This window comes from Bombina bombina, chromosome 1, assembly GCF_027579735.1.
Source record: "Bombina bombina isolate aBomBom1 chromosome 1, aBomBom1.pri, whole genome shotgun sequence".
Taxonomy (NCBI): Eukaryota; Metazoa; Chordata; class Amphibia; order Anura; family Bombinatoridae; genus Bombina; species Bombina bombina.
The window spans coordinates 297,341,459-297,359,899 of NC_069499.1; the positions used below are offsets into that span (position 1 = coordinate 297,341,459).

At 37.2% G+C, this 18,441-nt stretch overlaps 1 protein-coding gene across 1 annotated transcript in view; it reads left to right on the forward strand.

Moving 5' to 3' along the window:
- Window positions 1-18,441, forward strand: part of CCDC14 (coiled-coil domain containing 14) — a 142,772-nt gene that overhangs the window by 122,262 nt on the left and 2,069 nt on the right. The window contains exons 8-9 of the mRNA XM_053712123.1: window positions 13,627-13,845; window positions 14,730-14,862. Coding sequence (XP_053568098.1) covers window positions 13,627-13,845; window positions 14,730-14,862 — 352 coding nt within the window. The remainder of the gene's footprint in view (window positions 1-13,626; window positions 13,846-14,729; window positions 14,863-18,441) is intronic.

Genomic DNA, 18,441 nt, shown 5'->3' on the forward strand with positions numbered 1-18,441 from the left:
TGTAAAGTGTTAATGTCTATAAAACAATGGGAGCTGCCATGTTGTAACTTAGGTTACCTTCTCTGCTGTGGCCAATTAGGGACAGTTATAAATAGGTCACTAGAGTGTGCAGCCATTGGCTGTGTGGAATATAACAGGGTTCTGCATTTCAATTTTATTAGTTGTAGGCTCCTATTTAATTTATTTCAGTCACATGCATATTTTCCCATTGTATTGATCTTGATCTTTGAAAACTGTTCTTTGATCCTTGATTTTTACCTTTTAGCCATGGAAAACATAAAATCGTCTTACTTTGAATTTGAAGTTTCTTGTTCCAAACAAAGTTCTTTAATAGGAACATAAAAGCCAAAATGTAACTTTCATGATTCAGATGGAGCATGCATGCATTTTTAAATAACTTTATAATTTACATCTATTGTTCTCTTGATATAATTTGCTGAAGAGCAGACCCCTCCAATGCAGAACATGCAGCATGTCTGCGTAAAGAAATGGACACATGCAGGAACTGTTGGGGGTTTTGCTTTGCAGCGCTGCTCAACATCAGGCTGTTTTCTTCAAAAGACGCTGTGCTCTGGCCGCACTGTTTTCTTTAGCGCAGTGCAACCAGAGCGAAGCACTGTTTGAAGAGAACAGTGAAATACGGAGCAGCGCTGCAAAGTGGCAGAGCACTGATTGATGACTGGTTCTCAGGGATTTTTTCAACTTCACCCCTAACCATTCCAGGTCTGCAAGCCTGTGGCTCATGAATGTAAGACGTGCTTATAAGCAATGCACCTTTTTACCTTATAATTATGTGATGTTAGAACTAGAGCAAAAGAAAACAAATTTATTCAGGAGACATTTTAAAAACGTAACAAAATGTCTTTTTTTTTCCCTCTGCAGCTAATTTGCAATGCAATTTTCAGCTGCTACAATATATTATAAAACTTTAAGAATTGCTTTATTCTCCATTTATTCAACACACTGCAGCTGGTGTCTTCGTGTAAATGCCTAATTTAAAATTAAATTAGGTAGGTTAAATATACATGGCACCGTGTGGCAGCAGTGTTTGGAATAATATTTATAACAATGTTATGAAACACACAAATAGGCTCAGCACTGAATATAATTCTCTTTAAAGGACCAGTAAACACAGTAGATTTGCATAATCAACAAATGCAAGATAACAAGACAATACAATAGCATTTACTCTGAATTTCAAATAAATAGTAGATTCTTTTCTAACACATTTCAAAGTTATGTATATTTCCACTCCCCCTGTACCATGTGATAGCAATCAGCCAATCACAAATGCATATACGTATAGTCTGAGTTCTTGCACATGCTCAGTAGGAGCTGGTGACTCAAAAAAAGTGTAAGTATAAAAGACTGTGCACATTTTTTTTAATGGAAGTAAATTGGAAAGTTGTTTAAAATTACATGCTGTATCTGAATCATGAAAATTTAATAAAACCTGAGTGTCCCTTTAAAGTTACAAATCATTAGCTGGGTGCACATAGCTGGGGTTACTGCATACCCCCCATATATATGTAGCAAAAGTTCACACAGAATGCTACAGCACCACAGAATTATCCAAAAGATTATTCCTTTATTTGGAGCAAAACATGCAGCGTTTCGGCCTCACAGGCCTTAATCATGCCTCATCGTGCATGATTAAGGCCTGTGAGGCTGAAACGTTGCATGTTTTGCTCCAAATAAAAGGGATTATCTTTTGGATAATTATGTGGTACTTTGGCATTATGTGTGAACTTTTGCTACATATATAACAAAATTGCATGCTCTATCTGAATCATGAAAGAAAAAATTTGGGTTAAGTATCCCTTTTAAAGTTTAAACTAACTCTAATGGGACAGTGTACTGTAAAAATTTTCTCCCCTTTTAATGTGTTCCCACTCCCAGTGATCCATTTTACTTGCTGGAGTGTATTAAATAGGATACGAACAGCTCCTTTAGTTGATTTTGCCTGCTGAAACCGCCACCTATACCAAAAATATCAGAAGTTTAGTAATGGATATATAGAAAAGTTATGTAAACAAGAAGCAGCTGAGGAACTCACACTCCTAGTGGGCAGTGAGAGAGAGAGGTATTTAAATGTTTATTTCAATTGCTCTACTAACTATAATCTAAAAATTTTCTGGGTATAAGGGTATTTTAAAATATAAAATTTGTTCAGATACATTCTACAAGTTGTTGTTTAAGCAAAAACAAGCCTACCTCTATTTTATTGTCTGGGTTTGAGGAAAATAACTACCCTTAAATAATGCTTCAATGAAATATAATCCACATGAATTGTAAACAGGTTTGAAATTAATTATACTACTAACTGCAGCTGTTATGAAAATTCTACGATGCAAGGGTTGTAGTTCCCAAGCAAGTCTTTCTGTTTGCCTTCTTTGCCAAGTTAAACAGCTATCTATTTCAGGACAAAAAAGTAATAATCAAAAACATTAGACGCATACTTCACATTCTAAAGCACATAGTAAAGCTCCTTAATCAAAAAGAAGGATGAAAAAAAGACCCCAAAGTAAGATGTGGAGCAGATATGTTAATTAGTTTTAAAGGCCTATCATTACTTTGGGTTGACTTGCATATTTGTGTTAATCTGTATTTCTGCATTTGTGGTGTAATGGATCTAGCATCTATATCTTCTCTTCAAATCCAGAATGGCACCTTTATTCAACCTGCATTGTATTTACTGTGGTACTAAAAAAAACATTTTTATGTGAAGCTTTTATTCACTGTTTTGCATTAGCAATTATCTTTATTATTAGTTGGGGGGGGGTTGTTTTTTTTTTTAAAAACACTAAAAATTATACATTTAAAGGGTTATTATACTGTAGAATGTTCTCGACCTTTAACAAGTTCCCAATGATCCATATTAGTTGCTAGAATGTATTACATTGTTTACAAATAGCTTACTTTCTTATGGTGGTCAGAGTCCACAAAATTCTTTACCCTTGGGAAGTTCATCTCCTGGCCACCAGGAGGAGGCAAAGACTCCCTACACCAGATCTTTAAAGGGCCACTAAACCCAAAATCTTTATTTCATGATTCAGATAGAGAATACAAATAAACATTATAATTTACGTCTATTATTTATTTTGCTTCATTTTTTAGATATCCTTAGTTGAAGAAAAAGCAATGCACATGGGTGAGCCAATCACACGAGGCTTCTATGTGCAGCAACCAATCTGAAGCTACTAAGCATATGTAGATATGCTTTTCAGCAAAGAATATCAAGAGAATAAAACAAATTAGATAATAGAAGTAAATTAGAAAGATGTTTAAAATTGCATTCTCTTTCTAAATCATGAAAGAAAAAATGTGGGTTTCCTGTCCCTTTAAGTATCCCTCCTTCTTACCTCTCAGTAGTTCTTTGCCTCGTTAAGGAGAAGGCAGGGATAGAGGTGTTCAGGATCAATGGATAGTTCCTGGAAGAGAGGGACATAGGAGAGTACTGGTTGTGCAGTGTAAATCTCCTCTCTAGAGTTGTGGTCACAAGCCACAGGGTAGCTGGGATAGTTCCTTTAGCCTCCTCCTGCTGAGCTATGGAGATGTACTTCCTTGTTTTATCTGCTACTGTTAGTGACAGTAAAAGATGGTCTCTCTACTGTAACATCAGAATTAATTGTTAGGTAAGATCAGTGGAGGGAACATAACTTGGTGTTTCTTGTCTCACACAGCCTAAAGGCTGATTAAAGCTACATATTGTAAGAACTTTAGAGCCACTTTACATTATTTTTTGTGCACACTCGGGTGAAAGTTTGTGCACACTGGACCTCTAGTTCACATGGTATATAGTGTTTTCATATGGGGACAGTGATTATGTTGGGAAACTGTTTGGGGATTACATTACATTTTATTGTAATATATCTGAGGTGTCTCCATTGCAGCTCCTTTAAATCTTGCCGCTCAGCACTGGCATGGCGCTAACAGAGCTGGATACTGCATTCAGACTGGGAATTTCGGGGAAATGCAGCATTCTACATTACAGCCAGGGGAAAGGAGGAGTTTCTGGTTTTCACTCCGCATGCAGTTTTTTGGTTAGCTACCTGCCGCTTCCTCTCTCGTAGAGGCCATAGTTGCATCAGGAACACTTCTCCCTTGTTACTTCAGGTACTGGAAGTGGTTATTGGCACCTTATACAATGAGCAGGGGGTTCTTTGCATAGTGGGTTAATTTTTAGCACACTTTGACACCCTATTTTTTGGAACCCTTGGGGTCAAACAAAATAAAGCAATATGTTTTATAAGGGTTTTTTAGTGGCTTCTATATAGTTTGGGCACACTGACATCCCTTATTACCTTATGTGATTTTAGACATCTTAAGTTTACTATAACAGATATTTCTCTTATTATTTGAGGTGTACCTTATTTCTCTGTGTGTCTCAATCTATATTTGTAAATGAGATTTTGCGACAGACTGATACTGCTGCGGCCGGGCTGCTTGACCCACCTGGTGATATTACTACGGATTGCATTAAATGTTTACTCTGCAAATCGGTTACCGTTTGCCTGTCAGCACAACTGTGCAGCTCTTGCTTAAGCTCTGTTCTGCAGTCTTTCAGTTAACCCTAATACTGCAACTCAGACTTGTCCGCCGCCTATCTGTTGCTCAGGGTGGCATTACTGCTTTCTCACCAGATTTTAAAAATCATTTGAAGTCAGCTATCTCTGAGGCTATGGCTAGTATGCCACCATCTAGTAAGCGCAAACACAGGTTTATCATCTTGGAGTGATCTACTTCTACGCAGGCTCAGGTTTCTGATTTAGATTAATCTTTCCTCAGGTTCAGACAAAGAACCAGAGGATACTTCCTTTCAGTTTAAACTTGAGCATTTTTGTTCTCTACTCAAGGAGGTCTTGAAGACTCTAGGATCCCAGGATTCTAAGCTGGTTGATAAGCTGGTTTGGAAATTGGATATAATTTTTAAACCTAAATTCAAGTCAGTTGACATTTTTCTAGTTTTTTTTTTCTTGGTGTTTTGGAGATTATATCTAAGGAGTGGGACAAACCTGGAGTTCCATTTATTCCGTTGCCTTCCTTTTAAAAGGCTCTTTCCTATACCAGAGTCTAATTTGCAGCTATGGGGTACTGTGTAATGACTCAAAATGCTGTTTAGTCACAGCAGGAATTCGATTTAGATGTGGGTATATTTGTGAACCACAACTGCAGAGGTTAGAAGGGAGATGCAATGAATCTGTGCAGCAGATAGACAAGATTAGGTTCTCAGATGTACTGGAGTGCACAATGTTCTTTTAATTAGGTTGCAAGATAGTTTACGAAGTTCCTTTTAATTAGGATATACAGCTATGCTGGAAGATACAATGTTTCTTTAATTAGGCAGCACAATTGCAAAGAGTGAACAATGTCCCTTTTAATTGAACATCTCAGTTGCAGCAAATGTACAATATCCCTTAGTTAGGATATGCAGCTATGCTAGTATGTACAATGCTCCTTTAATTAGGCAGCATAGTTGCAGAGAGGGTACAATACCCCTTTAATTGAACAGCTCAGTTGCAGCAAGTGTACAATGTCCCTTTCTCCAACATAGGTGTGTCCGGTCCACGGCGTCATCCTTACTTGTGGGATATTCTCTTCCCCAACAGGAAATGGCAAAGAGCCCAGCAAAGCTGGTCACATGATCCCTCCTAGGCTCCGCCTACCCCAGTCATTCTCTTTGCCGTTGTACAGGCAACATCTCCACGGAGATGGCTTAGAGTTTTTTAGTGTTTAACTGTAGTTTTTATTATTCAATCAAGAGTTTGTTATTTTGAAATAGTGCTGGTATGTACTATTTACTCAGAAACAGAAAAGAGATGAAGATTTCTGTTTGTATGAGGAAAATGATTTTAGCACCGTAACTAAAATCCATGGCTGTTCCACACAGGACTGTTGAGAGCAATTAACTTCAGTTGGGGGAACAGTGTGCAGTCTCTTACTGCTTGAGGTATGACACATTCTAACAAGACGATGTAATGCTGGAAGCTGTCATTTTCCCTATGGGATCCGGTAAGCCATGTTTATTAAGATAGTAAATAAGGGCTTCACAAGGGCTTATTAAGACTGTAGACTTTTTCTGGGCTAAATCGATTCATTATTAACACATATTTAGCCTTGAGGAATCATTTATTCTGGGTATTTTGACGGAGTCTCACTCCTGCCACCTGTCTGCTATCCACATCCCAGGAGTGGAAAATTGGGAAGCGGATTTTCTGAGTCGTCAGACATTGCATCCGGGGGAGTGGGAACTCCATCCGGAAATCTTTGCCCAAGTCACTCAACCGTGGGGCATTCCAGACATGGATCTGATGGCCTCTCGTCAGAACTTCAGAGTTCCTTACTACGGGTACAGATCCAGGGATCCCAAGGCGGCTCTAGTGGATGCACTAGTAGCACCTTGGACCTTCAAACTAGCTTATGTGTTCCCGCCGTTTCCTCTCATCCCCAGGCTGGTAGCCAGGATCCATCAGGAGAGGGCGTCGGTGATTTTGATAGCTCCTGCGTGGCCACGCAGGACTTGGTATGTAGAATAAAAGCTGGCAGCTGTGCCAGATGTTCTAGCCTTTGTTCAGGCTCTGGTTAGAATCAAGCCTGTTTACAAAATTTTGACTCCTCCTTGGAGTCTCAACCTAGTTCTTTCAGTTCTTCAGGGGGTTCCGTTTGAACCCTTACATTCCGTTGATATTAAGTTATTATCTTGGAAAGTTTTGTTTTTGGTTGCAATTTCTTCTGCTAGAAGAGTTTCAGAATTATCTGCTCTGCAGTGTTCTTCTCCTTATCTGGTGTTCCATGCAGATAAGGTGGTTTTGCGTACTAAACCTGGTTTTCTTCCGTTCGACCCACTCCAGCTGACTGCTTGGAGATTGAACGCTTGATCTTATCAAAGCGAGGGTTCTCAGATTCTGTTATTAATACTCTTGTTCAGGCCTGAAAGCCTGTAACCAGAAAAATTACCACATAATTTGGTATATCTGTTGGTGTGAATCTGCAGGATTCCCTTGGGACAAGGTTAAGATTCCTAAGAGTCTATCCTTCCTTCGAGAAGGATTGGAAAAAGGATTATCTGCAAGTTCCTTGATGGGACAGATTTCTGCCTTGTCTGTGTTACTTCACAAAGCATTATCCGATTGGCTTATGAGACTGCCGGACGGCAGCCTCCTGAAAGAATCACAGCTCACTCCACTAGGGCTGTGGCTTCCACATGGGCCTTCAAGAACGAGGCTTCTGTTGATCAGATATGTAAGGCAGCGACTTGGTCTTCACTGCACACTTTTACCAAATTTTACAAATTTGATACTTTTGCTTCTTCTGAGGCTATTTTTGGGAGAAAGGTTTTGCAAGCCGTGGTGCCTTCCATTTAGGTGACCTGATTGGCTCCCTCCCTTCATCCGTGTCCTAAAGCTTTGGTATTGGTTCCCACAAGTAAGGATGACGCCGTGGACCGGACACACCTATGTTGGAGAAAACAGAATTTATGTTTACCTGATAAATTACTTTCTCCAACGGTGTGTCCGGTCCACGGCCCGCCCTGGTTTTTTTAATCAGGTCTGATAATTTATTTTCTTTAACTACAGTCACCACGGTAACATATGGTTTCTCCTATGCAAATATTCCTCCTTAACGTCGGTCGAATGACTGGGGTAGGCGGAGCCTAGGAGGGATCATGTGACCAGCTTTGCTGGGCTCTTTGCCATTTCCTGTTGGGGAAGAGAATATCCCACAAGTAAGGATGACGCCGTGGACCGGACACACCGTTGGAGAAAGTAATTTATCAGGTAAACATAAATTCTGTTTTAATTAAGATGTTCACTTATACTGAAGAGTTCACTCACCACTTAGATGTGGATCACCCCAAGGAACTGAGTAGGTGGTAGAAAGCTGATGACACGCTGCAAGTTTAGATGCTGATTTGATTCCTTCCGGGGAGCAAGTAAAGGAGACACCCCGGCGCAGATAGATTGCTGTGTCAGCTGCAGTGTGGAGAAGGAAAGAATACTTAGAATACAGCCAAGGTCATAAGGGAAAAAATAAGTTGCTCTTTTAGATGTGCAGAGCACTGGCAGAGGTTCAGATGTTAGGCAACAATATACCAGTAGCTGGAAGTTGGCTAAGAGCCAGTAAAGCTTTAGGTACAGTCACTTGCTTGTTTAATCAAGCACTGGTGAAATGGTTGCATTCTGTTTTAAAGGCGAGTGACCTCACAAGGTGGGAGGGATTTGAAAAATTCTAATTTTTGGTGGAATTATGTAATAGATTCATGGCATACTGTTCCAAAGGTGGACAGTGCTATATATTACCTTGGCTATACAGACTACAATTCCCCTATCCCTACTGGTTTTCAAACCTGTCCTCAGGCCTCAATAACAGACTACATTTTGAGGATATCTGAACTAGAGCACAGGTGAAACAATCAGCTGATTAGTAAACATGGTTATTTTACCTGCTCTCTCATTCAAGGTAATCCAGAAAACCTGGACTGTTGGGTAGGCCTGAGGACAGGTTTGGAGACCAGTGCCCTAGAGTATTGCACTTCCTTTAAGGAGCCCATGGACAGGAAGGTTGAGTTTTCTTCAGTAGGCTTTTATTCAGGGCGCTCTTTAAACAATCTAGTTTCCGAAGAATTATCCTTAGAGGATATTCAAAAAAATGCATCCGTTGTTTAAGGTTGGTGAAGCAGTTATTCAGATTATTCGTATTAATGCTGAAAATACGTCAGTTTATTCAGACCTGGATTGGATTCCATCATTTCCATGGTGACAGGTTGCAAGGGAGCATTTTTGCCCCATGATAAAAAGACTAGGCTTAAGGGAAAATCGGGTAATCGTTTTCGCTTCTTTCGCCAGTCTAAAAACCAGGGTTCATCTTCCTCTCAGAAGGCAGATTCTTCCAAGCCCTATTGGTGATCAAATTTAGTCTGGAACCAGTCTAAGCAGGCCAAAATACCTGCCTCCAACATTAAGTCAGCATGAAGGTGTGGCCCCTGATCCGGATTTTTCTACGGTAGGGGGGCAGACTAAGCCTGTTTCGAGAGAAATGGTCTGGATCTGTCAGTAATAGATATTTGTGTGGAGAAATGGGGATAAGGGAGCTGTTAAAAAAGTAATTTGGATATGTGTATAAATTATAACAGAGGTGCAGACCCTATAAAAATATTATCAAAAATTATATGTAGAGAAAGAGAATAAGGATAAGTAATCCTTATGCAAAGATAGGGAATTCAGCACTCTCTACTACACAATAGGAAAAAGATACATATCTATATAAATAAATTCCTAAGTAGGTAGCCCTCAGTTTACGCCGGGGTTAGGTTCCAGAAGGAATGGTTGTAAATTCAAACCGTTGTAAATTGAAACCCAGTTTATAATGTAAGTCAATGGGAAGTGAGGCAGATAGGTTCCAGGCCCCTCTCAAAATTGTCATAAGTAACATCTAATACATTATTTTTAAAGCTTTGAAATGAAGACTTTAAATGCTAAACAGCATTATAAACCTAATAAAATAATCACACAACACAGACTTCACTTGCATTTTTCTGCAAACAGTTCTATCTATGCATTCCAATCTGGACTGATTTATAGACGGGAAGATCTTGTTCCTTTGAAATCTGCTCGATAGCTCAGGTCTGGTTAAACTGATTAATTTCAGCTTGCTTTGCTTTGCTGCAACACAAGCGGACAGCTCCACCTACTGGCTATTTTAATAAATGCACTGCTTCTCAATGCTTTTCAATAGCAGTCACATGACTGGAAAAAAAGGTTGTTATTCTGAAACGGTGTAAATTGAACCGTTGTAAAACGAGGGCCACCTGTATGTGTATGTGTGTGTGTGTGTGTGTATATAGATAGATAGATAGATAGATAGATATAGAGCTGAGTGTGGAGCCTGGTGGATACAAAGAATAAAAACTTGACAACTTGCATGTGTTCAAAGCACCAATAGTTTTATTTACAGAAAGCAAAAAAATATAAAGATTTCTAATAAAAGCTTGATGTCTAAGAGAGACGTCTCATGGAAAAATTAGTCATTAATATAAGCATGACTTAATAAAGTGGCTTGATATGATAGTGAACCTACAACACCTCTATCAGAGGACAACCCTAAAATTGTATGTTGTATAAGGGTTATGTTGTCATAATAATATACTGAGGATCTATGTAGTACACTTAAACATGAAGCCAAAATAAAACCACAAATAAGTAATAATGCAAAAAGCTACAAAAACATATGCAGCAATCCACTTTATCGAATCTCAAACACAACACCAAAATCAGAGGACAGTCCCAAATGAAAGGGTTAACACTGTCATGATATAAACATAGGATCTATGTGTTTAGAGAGAGGTATTGTGCAGCAAATTTAAACAGAGTGATACATATTGTTATAAATCAACAGCATGAGAAAAAGAAAGCTGACAATCAGTCCTTCCGGCTGTGAGGAATTCAATCCAGGCAACCACTTGTTTAGCGGAAGGAAAAGAGAGAGGTTTTATTTTGGCTTCATGTTTAAGTGTACTACATAGATCCTCAGTATATTATTATGACAACATAACCCTTATACAACATACAATTTTAGGGTTGTCCTCTGATAGAGGTGTTGTAGGTTCACTATCATATCAAGCCACTTTATTAAGTCATGCTTATATTAATGACTAATTTTCCCATGAGACGTCTCTCTTAGACATCAAGCTTTTATTAGAAATCTTTATATTTTTTTGCTTTCTGTAAATAAAACTATTGGTGCTTTGAACACATGCAATATATATATATATATATATATATATATATATATATATATATATAATTATAATTTATTTATATAGATATGTATCTTTTTCCTATTGTGTAGTGGAGAGTGCTGAATTCCCTATCTTTGCATACGGATTACTTATCCTTATTCTCTTTCTCTACATATAATTTTTGATAATAGATATTTGTGTCCCAAGGCAACAGAATAGGATTTTGGTCGCGGCCCCCTTGAGAGAGGTTCATTCTGTCTCACATTTCGAAGAGACCCAGAATCTGCAGGTTCTTTCTCATCCTATAGTTCAGTGCATGGAGGTTGTGGGTCTGATGGTGGCAGCATCAGAAGCCATACCTTTTTTAAAAATTTTATTTATGCCCTCTCCCACTTTGTATGCTGAGTCAGTGGAATGGGGATCATTCCAATCTTTCTCCGATAATTAATCTGGACCCATCAGTCAGAAGGCCTCTGTGCTGTTGGACGTCTCTTGTTCCGATATCTTGAGGGATGGGGTTTCTTTGTCCATCATGGGAAATAATCACCACAGATGCCAGGCTGGGGGCAGTCTGGGTAGCTCGTCGGGTTCAGGGTGTTTGGTTGTTTCAGTAGGCAAAGCTACCAATAAATGTCTGGAAACTGATTTTAAGTGCTCTCCAGGCGTGACTACTCCTTATTTTTATTCAGTCAGACAATATCATGGTGGTTGCCTACATCAACCATCAGAGGGGTAACCACAGTTTGCTGGCATAAGGAGGTTTCTCGCATTTTTTGTTGGGCATAGGTTCAACAGTGCATCATCTCAGCAATTGACATCCCAGGGGTCGACAACTGGGAAGCAGATTATCTGAGTCGCCAGAAATTACACTCAGAAGAATGGTTGCGCAGTCAGGCGGCTTTTCGATCAGTTGATACGCCGTTGGGGATCTCCCAGAGACAGACTTAGTGGTGTCCCGCCTAAACCACAAGCTTCCAAGATACGGTTTGAGATTGAGAGATCCTCGGGCAGAGATGATAGACGCTCTGACGCCTCCATGTCCTTATCTAGTTTATCTATTTCCTCTAATTGTCCTTCTACTGAGAGTGGTTGCACAAACTAAACAGGAAAAGACTTTTGAAATTCTAATAGTTCCAGCTTGGCCTTGCAGGACATGGTTTGCTGATCTAGTTTGGATGTCTAGCTCTCCTCCACTTCAACAGCACCCAGACCTACTTTCTCAAGTCCATTCTATCAAAATGTTCAGTATCTTAATTTACACGTTTGGAGATTAAACACAGTTCTTTCTCAGAATTTTTTTCCGATTTGGTGATAGAGACTTTGATTCAGGCTCATAAGCCTGCCACCAGAAAAATGTATCATTAGCTATGGAAAATTTATTTTTCTTGGTGTTTAGATTTCAAGATACGAGGAATTCTAAAATAATTCTATAAATAACCTCAGTTTCTTCAGGATCGCCTGGATAAGGGTTTATCAAGCTAGTACTCTTAAGGATCATATTTGCACTCTTTAATTGGCTTGTCTTCCGGATATTCAGGCATTCGTTCAGGCTCTGGTTAGAATCAGACTTGCAATTAGACCTATTTCTCCACCATGGAGTCTAAATTTGGTTCTTAGAGTTTTACAATATCCCCCATTTGAACGTATGCACTTGTTAGATACCAAACTGTTGGCTTGGGAGATTCTGATTTTGTTAGCCATTTCCTCAGCTAGAAGAGTTTCAGTGATCTGTTCTTTCTTGTTAATCTCCGTATTTGGCTTTTCATCAGGACAAAATGGTGTTGCATACTTTTCCTAATTTTCTTCCTAAGGTTGTTTCTTCTGAGAATATTATCATGAGATTGTTCCTTTCTTATGCCGAAGTCCTAAGGAAAACTTATTGCATAATAAGGATGTTGTCAGAGCGTTGATTTTTTTATATACAGGCGACTAAAGGTTTTCCCCAATCCTCCAGTCTGTTTGTCTTGTTTTCTGGTAAACGCAAGAGCCAAAAGGCTACTTCTGTTTCTTTAGCTTCTTGGTTAAAGAGTTTGAATTACAGAACTTACTTAGAGGCGGGTCAGCAAACGCCTTCAATGATTAAAGCCCACTCTACACGTTGCTTTTCTACTTCCCGGGCTTTCAATAATGAGGCTTCGTCCTCATTGCATACTTTTACCAAATATTATCATTTAGGTGTTTTCGCCTCAGCGGAGGCTGCTTTTGGAAGGAAGGTACATCTACTTGGAGGGAGAGGGAAGTAAAAGAATGCTTCAAAGCTCTGATGTAGGGTGCCTTTGCCGCCTCCTGGTGGCCAGGAGATAAACTTCCCAAGAGTAAAGGATTTTGTGGACTCTCACCACCAAGAAAGAGAAATTATTTTATCAGGTAAGCATAAATTATGTTTTTGTATTCTCTAAATAAAAGCTATATAAACAAGAACTAGCCGAAGCTCAGTAAGGGGTAAGAAAGGCCAGAACTAAAATCTTAACTTTCAGTTGCTCTCTTAAAGTATCAGCTTTTGTGTATAGACAGAGACCATGTAAGCGGGCATTTGGGTATAGAAAAATAGATGAGATAAGGAGGTATGCTCTTTCTGTAAGCTCAACCCATTTGAATGTCCAAAAACAACTATTTAATATACAAAATTACATCTAAAGGAGCGATTTCCCATATTTTTTTATACTCTGTAGCCGGTATAACAAGTAATTTGAAAAATGTTAATGGCAAATCAATTCAGTACAGTGTCCCTGTACAGACAAAGACAAGATCCTTCACAACAGAATGTGCAAGACTTAGTGATAGTAAATTCTAGCATTTCAAAAGCGCTAGGTTTTACCATCACTATAAATAAATGCTACCTTCATTCATGAGGTTTTTTTTAAAAAGTGTTGTTTACTAATTTCCAGTGACTTCTCTTCAGTCCATGAATGAGACCTTACAGCATCAACTAGAGGAATCTCACAGAGGACTGGAATCTCTGCAGAGTAAAAATGAAGAACTCTTGAAGATTATCGATTCCCAGAAGGAAGAAAATAGGAAGTTTGCTCGGAGGATCCAGGAGAAGGAGCAGGAGCTGCTTCAAATTCATCAGCAGAATGATATTGCAGCTACTAAAGCTAAGCTAGGCAAGTAATATTCACAGCACTGGGACAAATGTGTGGATTATAGCATACAGCGCCCTTTCTCAGGGTTTACCTTAAGCAATTTGATCCTGCGGTTACTCAATTATGTTAAAGGGACAGTCAACACCAGAATTTTTGTGGTTTTAAAAGATAGATAATCCCTTAATTACCCATTCCCCAGTTTTGCATAACCAACACAGTTATAATTATACACGTTTTACCTCTGTAATTACCTTGTATCTAAGCCTCAGCAGACGTCCCCCTTATTTCAGTTCTTTTGACAGACTTGCATTTTAGCCAATCAGAACTGTCTCCATGATAAATTCACGTGCATGAGCTCAATGTTATCTATATGAAACACATGAACTAATGCCATCTAGTGGTGAAAAACTATCAAAATGCATTTAGATTAGAGGCGGCCTTCAAGGTCTAAGAAATTAGCTTTCAGCTAAGAATACCGAGAGAACAAAGCAAAATTGGTGATAAAAGTACATTGGAAAGTTGTTTAAAATTGCATGACCTATCTGAATCATGAAAGGTGGGTTTTTTTTGTTTTTTTTTTTACTTGACTGTCCCTTTAAATGTGTTTAAAGTTGGGATTAATGTTTTTTTGCCATATAGAGCAGCTACAGCTATGTATGATTACACAGCTTTTAGTGATGTTTGATCTTCAATAACTGTTTATCTTTTTATGTTGGCTTGAAGTTATACAGTCAGGGATGTTTTGTTTCCTTTAAAATTATATATTCAGTTTATGTAGTTCACAATCTTGAGAACAATTAAAATGTCTCCAGACATAGGATATGATTGATATGAGAAAAAAAATATTTGTTTTCGAGATAGTAAATAGATTTGGTTTAATCTGCTTGTTTTTTGTTTTTTTTTAGATATAGATGAAACTTTGGGGAAGATAAAAAGTGTTGAGTTTAAGTTGGAAGCTTCTGAAAAGGAAAACCAGATTTTAGGAATAACCTTGAGGCAGCGAGATGCAGAAGTGAGCAGACTTCGTGATCTTACCAGGTAACACCTGTTGTGTTTTTTTTTATTTATTTTTTTATTTTGTTATTTCTTTGAGACCTAAAATTAAAGATGTTGAAGAAAAGTGTAGAACTGAGGTGTCCACAGAATAGACACATAACCATATATCAAAGAGAAGGGGGCCCAACGGCACTACTATATAATAAAAGGGACCTACTGTGAAGATAAGTTGACTGAAAGGAGGTATAACTACTACCTTTCAAATGTAGTTAAGTATAATGCACAATAGGTGCTGTGTACTAGCTACTAATTTCACAAAAAGGTGGTACAAGACCACCAAAAATTGTACACTTGGTAAGCACTCAATGTCCCTAGAGTGAACTAGAATAAATGAGCTATAGATGGTGGATATACAGGAGAATAAACTTAAAATGTAACTTTTATTAGGGCATTTAAAATAATGGAAAAACAAAACGCATTAAAACCACAGGAAGAGATTTTAACCTAAATCGAGGTTAGATGGTGCGGGTGACTATATTACAATTTGTAAATAGCAATTCAGAGTTATATGATCCCCTTAAAAAATAAAAGTGAAAATTATGTAATAGTTATATCACAGAGGACCTAGGATGTGGATGTTAATCCATAGTCCTCAGAAAAATAACTTACTTTTTATTTTCTATATTGGTTATATATCTAAGGGAATCCCTAATAAAAAGACTGTCAGGTAGAATAAGGATATAACATCATTCAAAATACAAAGTGATTATGGCACATTGTGATGTCCCATGTACAGAACAAGTTATAACTCTGTCTTTTCCAATCAGATTGAAATGATCTTAGTTGATCTTGGAATATTCTGACTGATAAAGTTTTGCTATCTCATTATAATTATATATAGATTAATCCTTCATTGTTATAAATATCCTACACCCCGATACTATCACACACGTAGAATATATTATAAGAATAGGTTATTCAATAGTATACCTATATTCAACTATATTGTGAATATTTGTTTTGGTACCAGTTACTTTGTGTCAGTATATATAAATAAGATCACAGTTGCCCGTGTCTAATTAGATGTATTTTCAAATATAGGATTGTGGAACTTGTATAATATAATTAACTTTTTCAGCAAATAATATACATCCTTGAATCAAATCCTTTATTGGGACTAAGTATTTTGTCTGGTACAATAGTGTTGGTAAATTTAAATCCAGGCCATACTATAGATTTAAAGTATTTCTAGTGTGCTATATTTCAACTCTATTATTCTAAGATTAGCAGCTGGAAGTGATCTTGTTCCTTTGCACTTTAAGTTGAACTTATTCTTGTTCTTATGCGAATCAAGTATAAATAATCATGGTTACTATTAGATAATTGGATAAAGTTCTATAAAAACATATAAAACCTAGCGTGCTAATTTGCACGTATATATCAGGTGTTTGATATATTGTTATTATTTATACTAAGCACTATTCCCAGTTCTGAATAATAAATATAGAATGCAAAACAGGGTTCCTGATATGGGTTTAACCCCATTAATTCGTATTGCATGCTAATCTTTTTAAATAATACTGTCTAGAAATGCTACGTCGAGCGGTTCTATAGGTAACCCGTCATAACCTCTATAATAGTGTAACATTGGTTACTGCAGTTTACATCTAAAACGTTTGAGTAATACTAGAGACTGCAGAGGATCAACGTATTAAATTATTGTTTAGAGTTAAATTCCTGCTTAAATTAAAAAGAAGAGTGAGAGCCCATTTCACTCCCAACCTCCCCTGACATGTTTCGCCGAGTGAATCAGCTTTCTCAAAGGGTTTACGGATGTTCCATTATGGCGGGTATTTATTCCCCTATAACTCCGCCTATTTTTGTGACAACATCGTATATTCTCCAATGGAATTAAATAGGTTTTAATGTTACAATGTAAACAATAGTACACCTACTTAGAATGGTTGAACTTCATACATTGTAACTGTTTTATGTGACAAATTAAAGTATTATACTTGCACTTTTTGGGATACATTTTATATAGATAACATGGGTTACATCTGCTACATATTTCTGTTTAAAAACAAGCCAATCGAATGAATGATGCTCAAATTTTGATCTATTATATATTAGTTGCTGTTTGCATACATTGTTCATAATTCCTATAGGTCTGAGACGAATTTTAGTTTTGATAAAGAAGGTATTTCTCATCTGTATAAAGATTTTAAAGATTGTTTAAGGTGATCTAACTGATAGTAGATTTTAGTAGACTTCTCAATTCATATATATTCTGTATTAGGACTCTGACATTCATCCCCATTTTGTAATGATTACCATACAGTTATATTTATCAGTAAGTAATCTCTTGCAAATGGTTGCATCCTTTGCCCAAATACGTTCGGATTAGATGTTTAGCATCGATTCTGTTGCAATAGTTTAAGAGGAATCACATGATTAACCCTCTATGTTGATGTAAAGACAGACTTAAGAAAACTCTCATAGATATATCTAACATATCTGTGGTTATATTAAAATAACCCCTTAGGTAAGATGTTTCATTGTAATTAACATTATCTTAATTCTAACTTATTATATTTCAACGTCATAAAGGTTTACAGTTGCCCACACAATAAAGCATGTGAAGGGATATCATTTTAAGTGAAATAACTTGTGAAGGGGTATAATTTAAGTGAGATAATATCAAGGAATGAACTATTCTTATAATTATTGGTGAAGATCTTGAGATTATAACTGCCTGTGCTAGTGAGAATAAAGGTGACTGTAGTGTCAACATTTTACAACTAAAATGACAATATATTTGAAAAGAAATAGGGAGGGAAAGGGGAAGCTCATGAAGTTATTACTACATAGCTATGTTGTAAAAAGTGCCCTTGCAGGTTTTAGTGACTGGAAAAATAGTGATGATAATAATAATAACTACAACTAAACTAATGAAGAAAAATGGTGATATGGTCAATTGACCTAAAAGAGATCTATAAATAAAATGAAAATGAAGATATTAAATGGAACATTGAGTAATGTTGCAAATTTTCCTAAATAAGGATCAGTGTATGGCGTGAGTGGTGCCAGGATTCACTATAAATATGCATTAAAAGGGTGATTGTACTTGAGAAATAATGTGAATTTAATAAAAAGAAATGATTGTAAACCTTAGGTTGGATATCATTAAATCTGGTTAATGTGATGTAATTTCCTATTCTGTACTGTACTAATATTGATACAGTCTCTTGTTAGATGTCCGATATAATAATATATATTTCTTCTATATATTGTTTATACATAATCATCCCATGAATTATAGATATGAGAAGTAGTTGTTGTGTTCATTTAGTCCATTCGGTTGGACTGAGTTCATTAAGAAAATCCATCTACTCTCATGTTGTAGTAAACTTTTAGTCAGATCTCCACCTCTTATTCCTAAATTTATCTTTTGGATCCCTGTACAGGTTAGATTTCCAACTTTACTCTAATGATATTTCAAAAAGTGGTAGGCTACCGAAGTAATGTTTTTCTTTTTTTGGAGATCACTGGCAGCATGTTTGATGTTACGTAGGTGTTCTTGTAGACGTGTATTCAATTTGCGTGTTGTCATCCCGATAT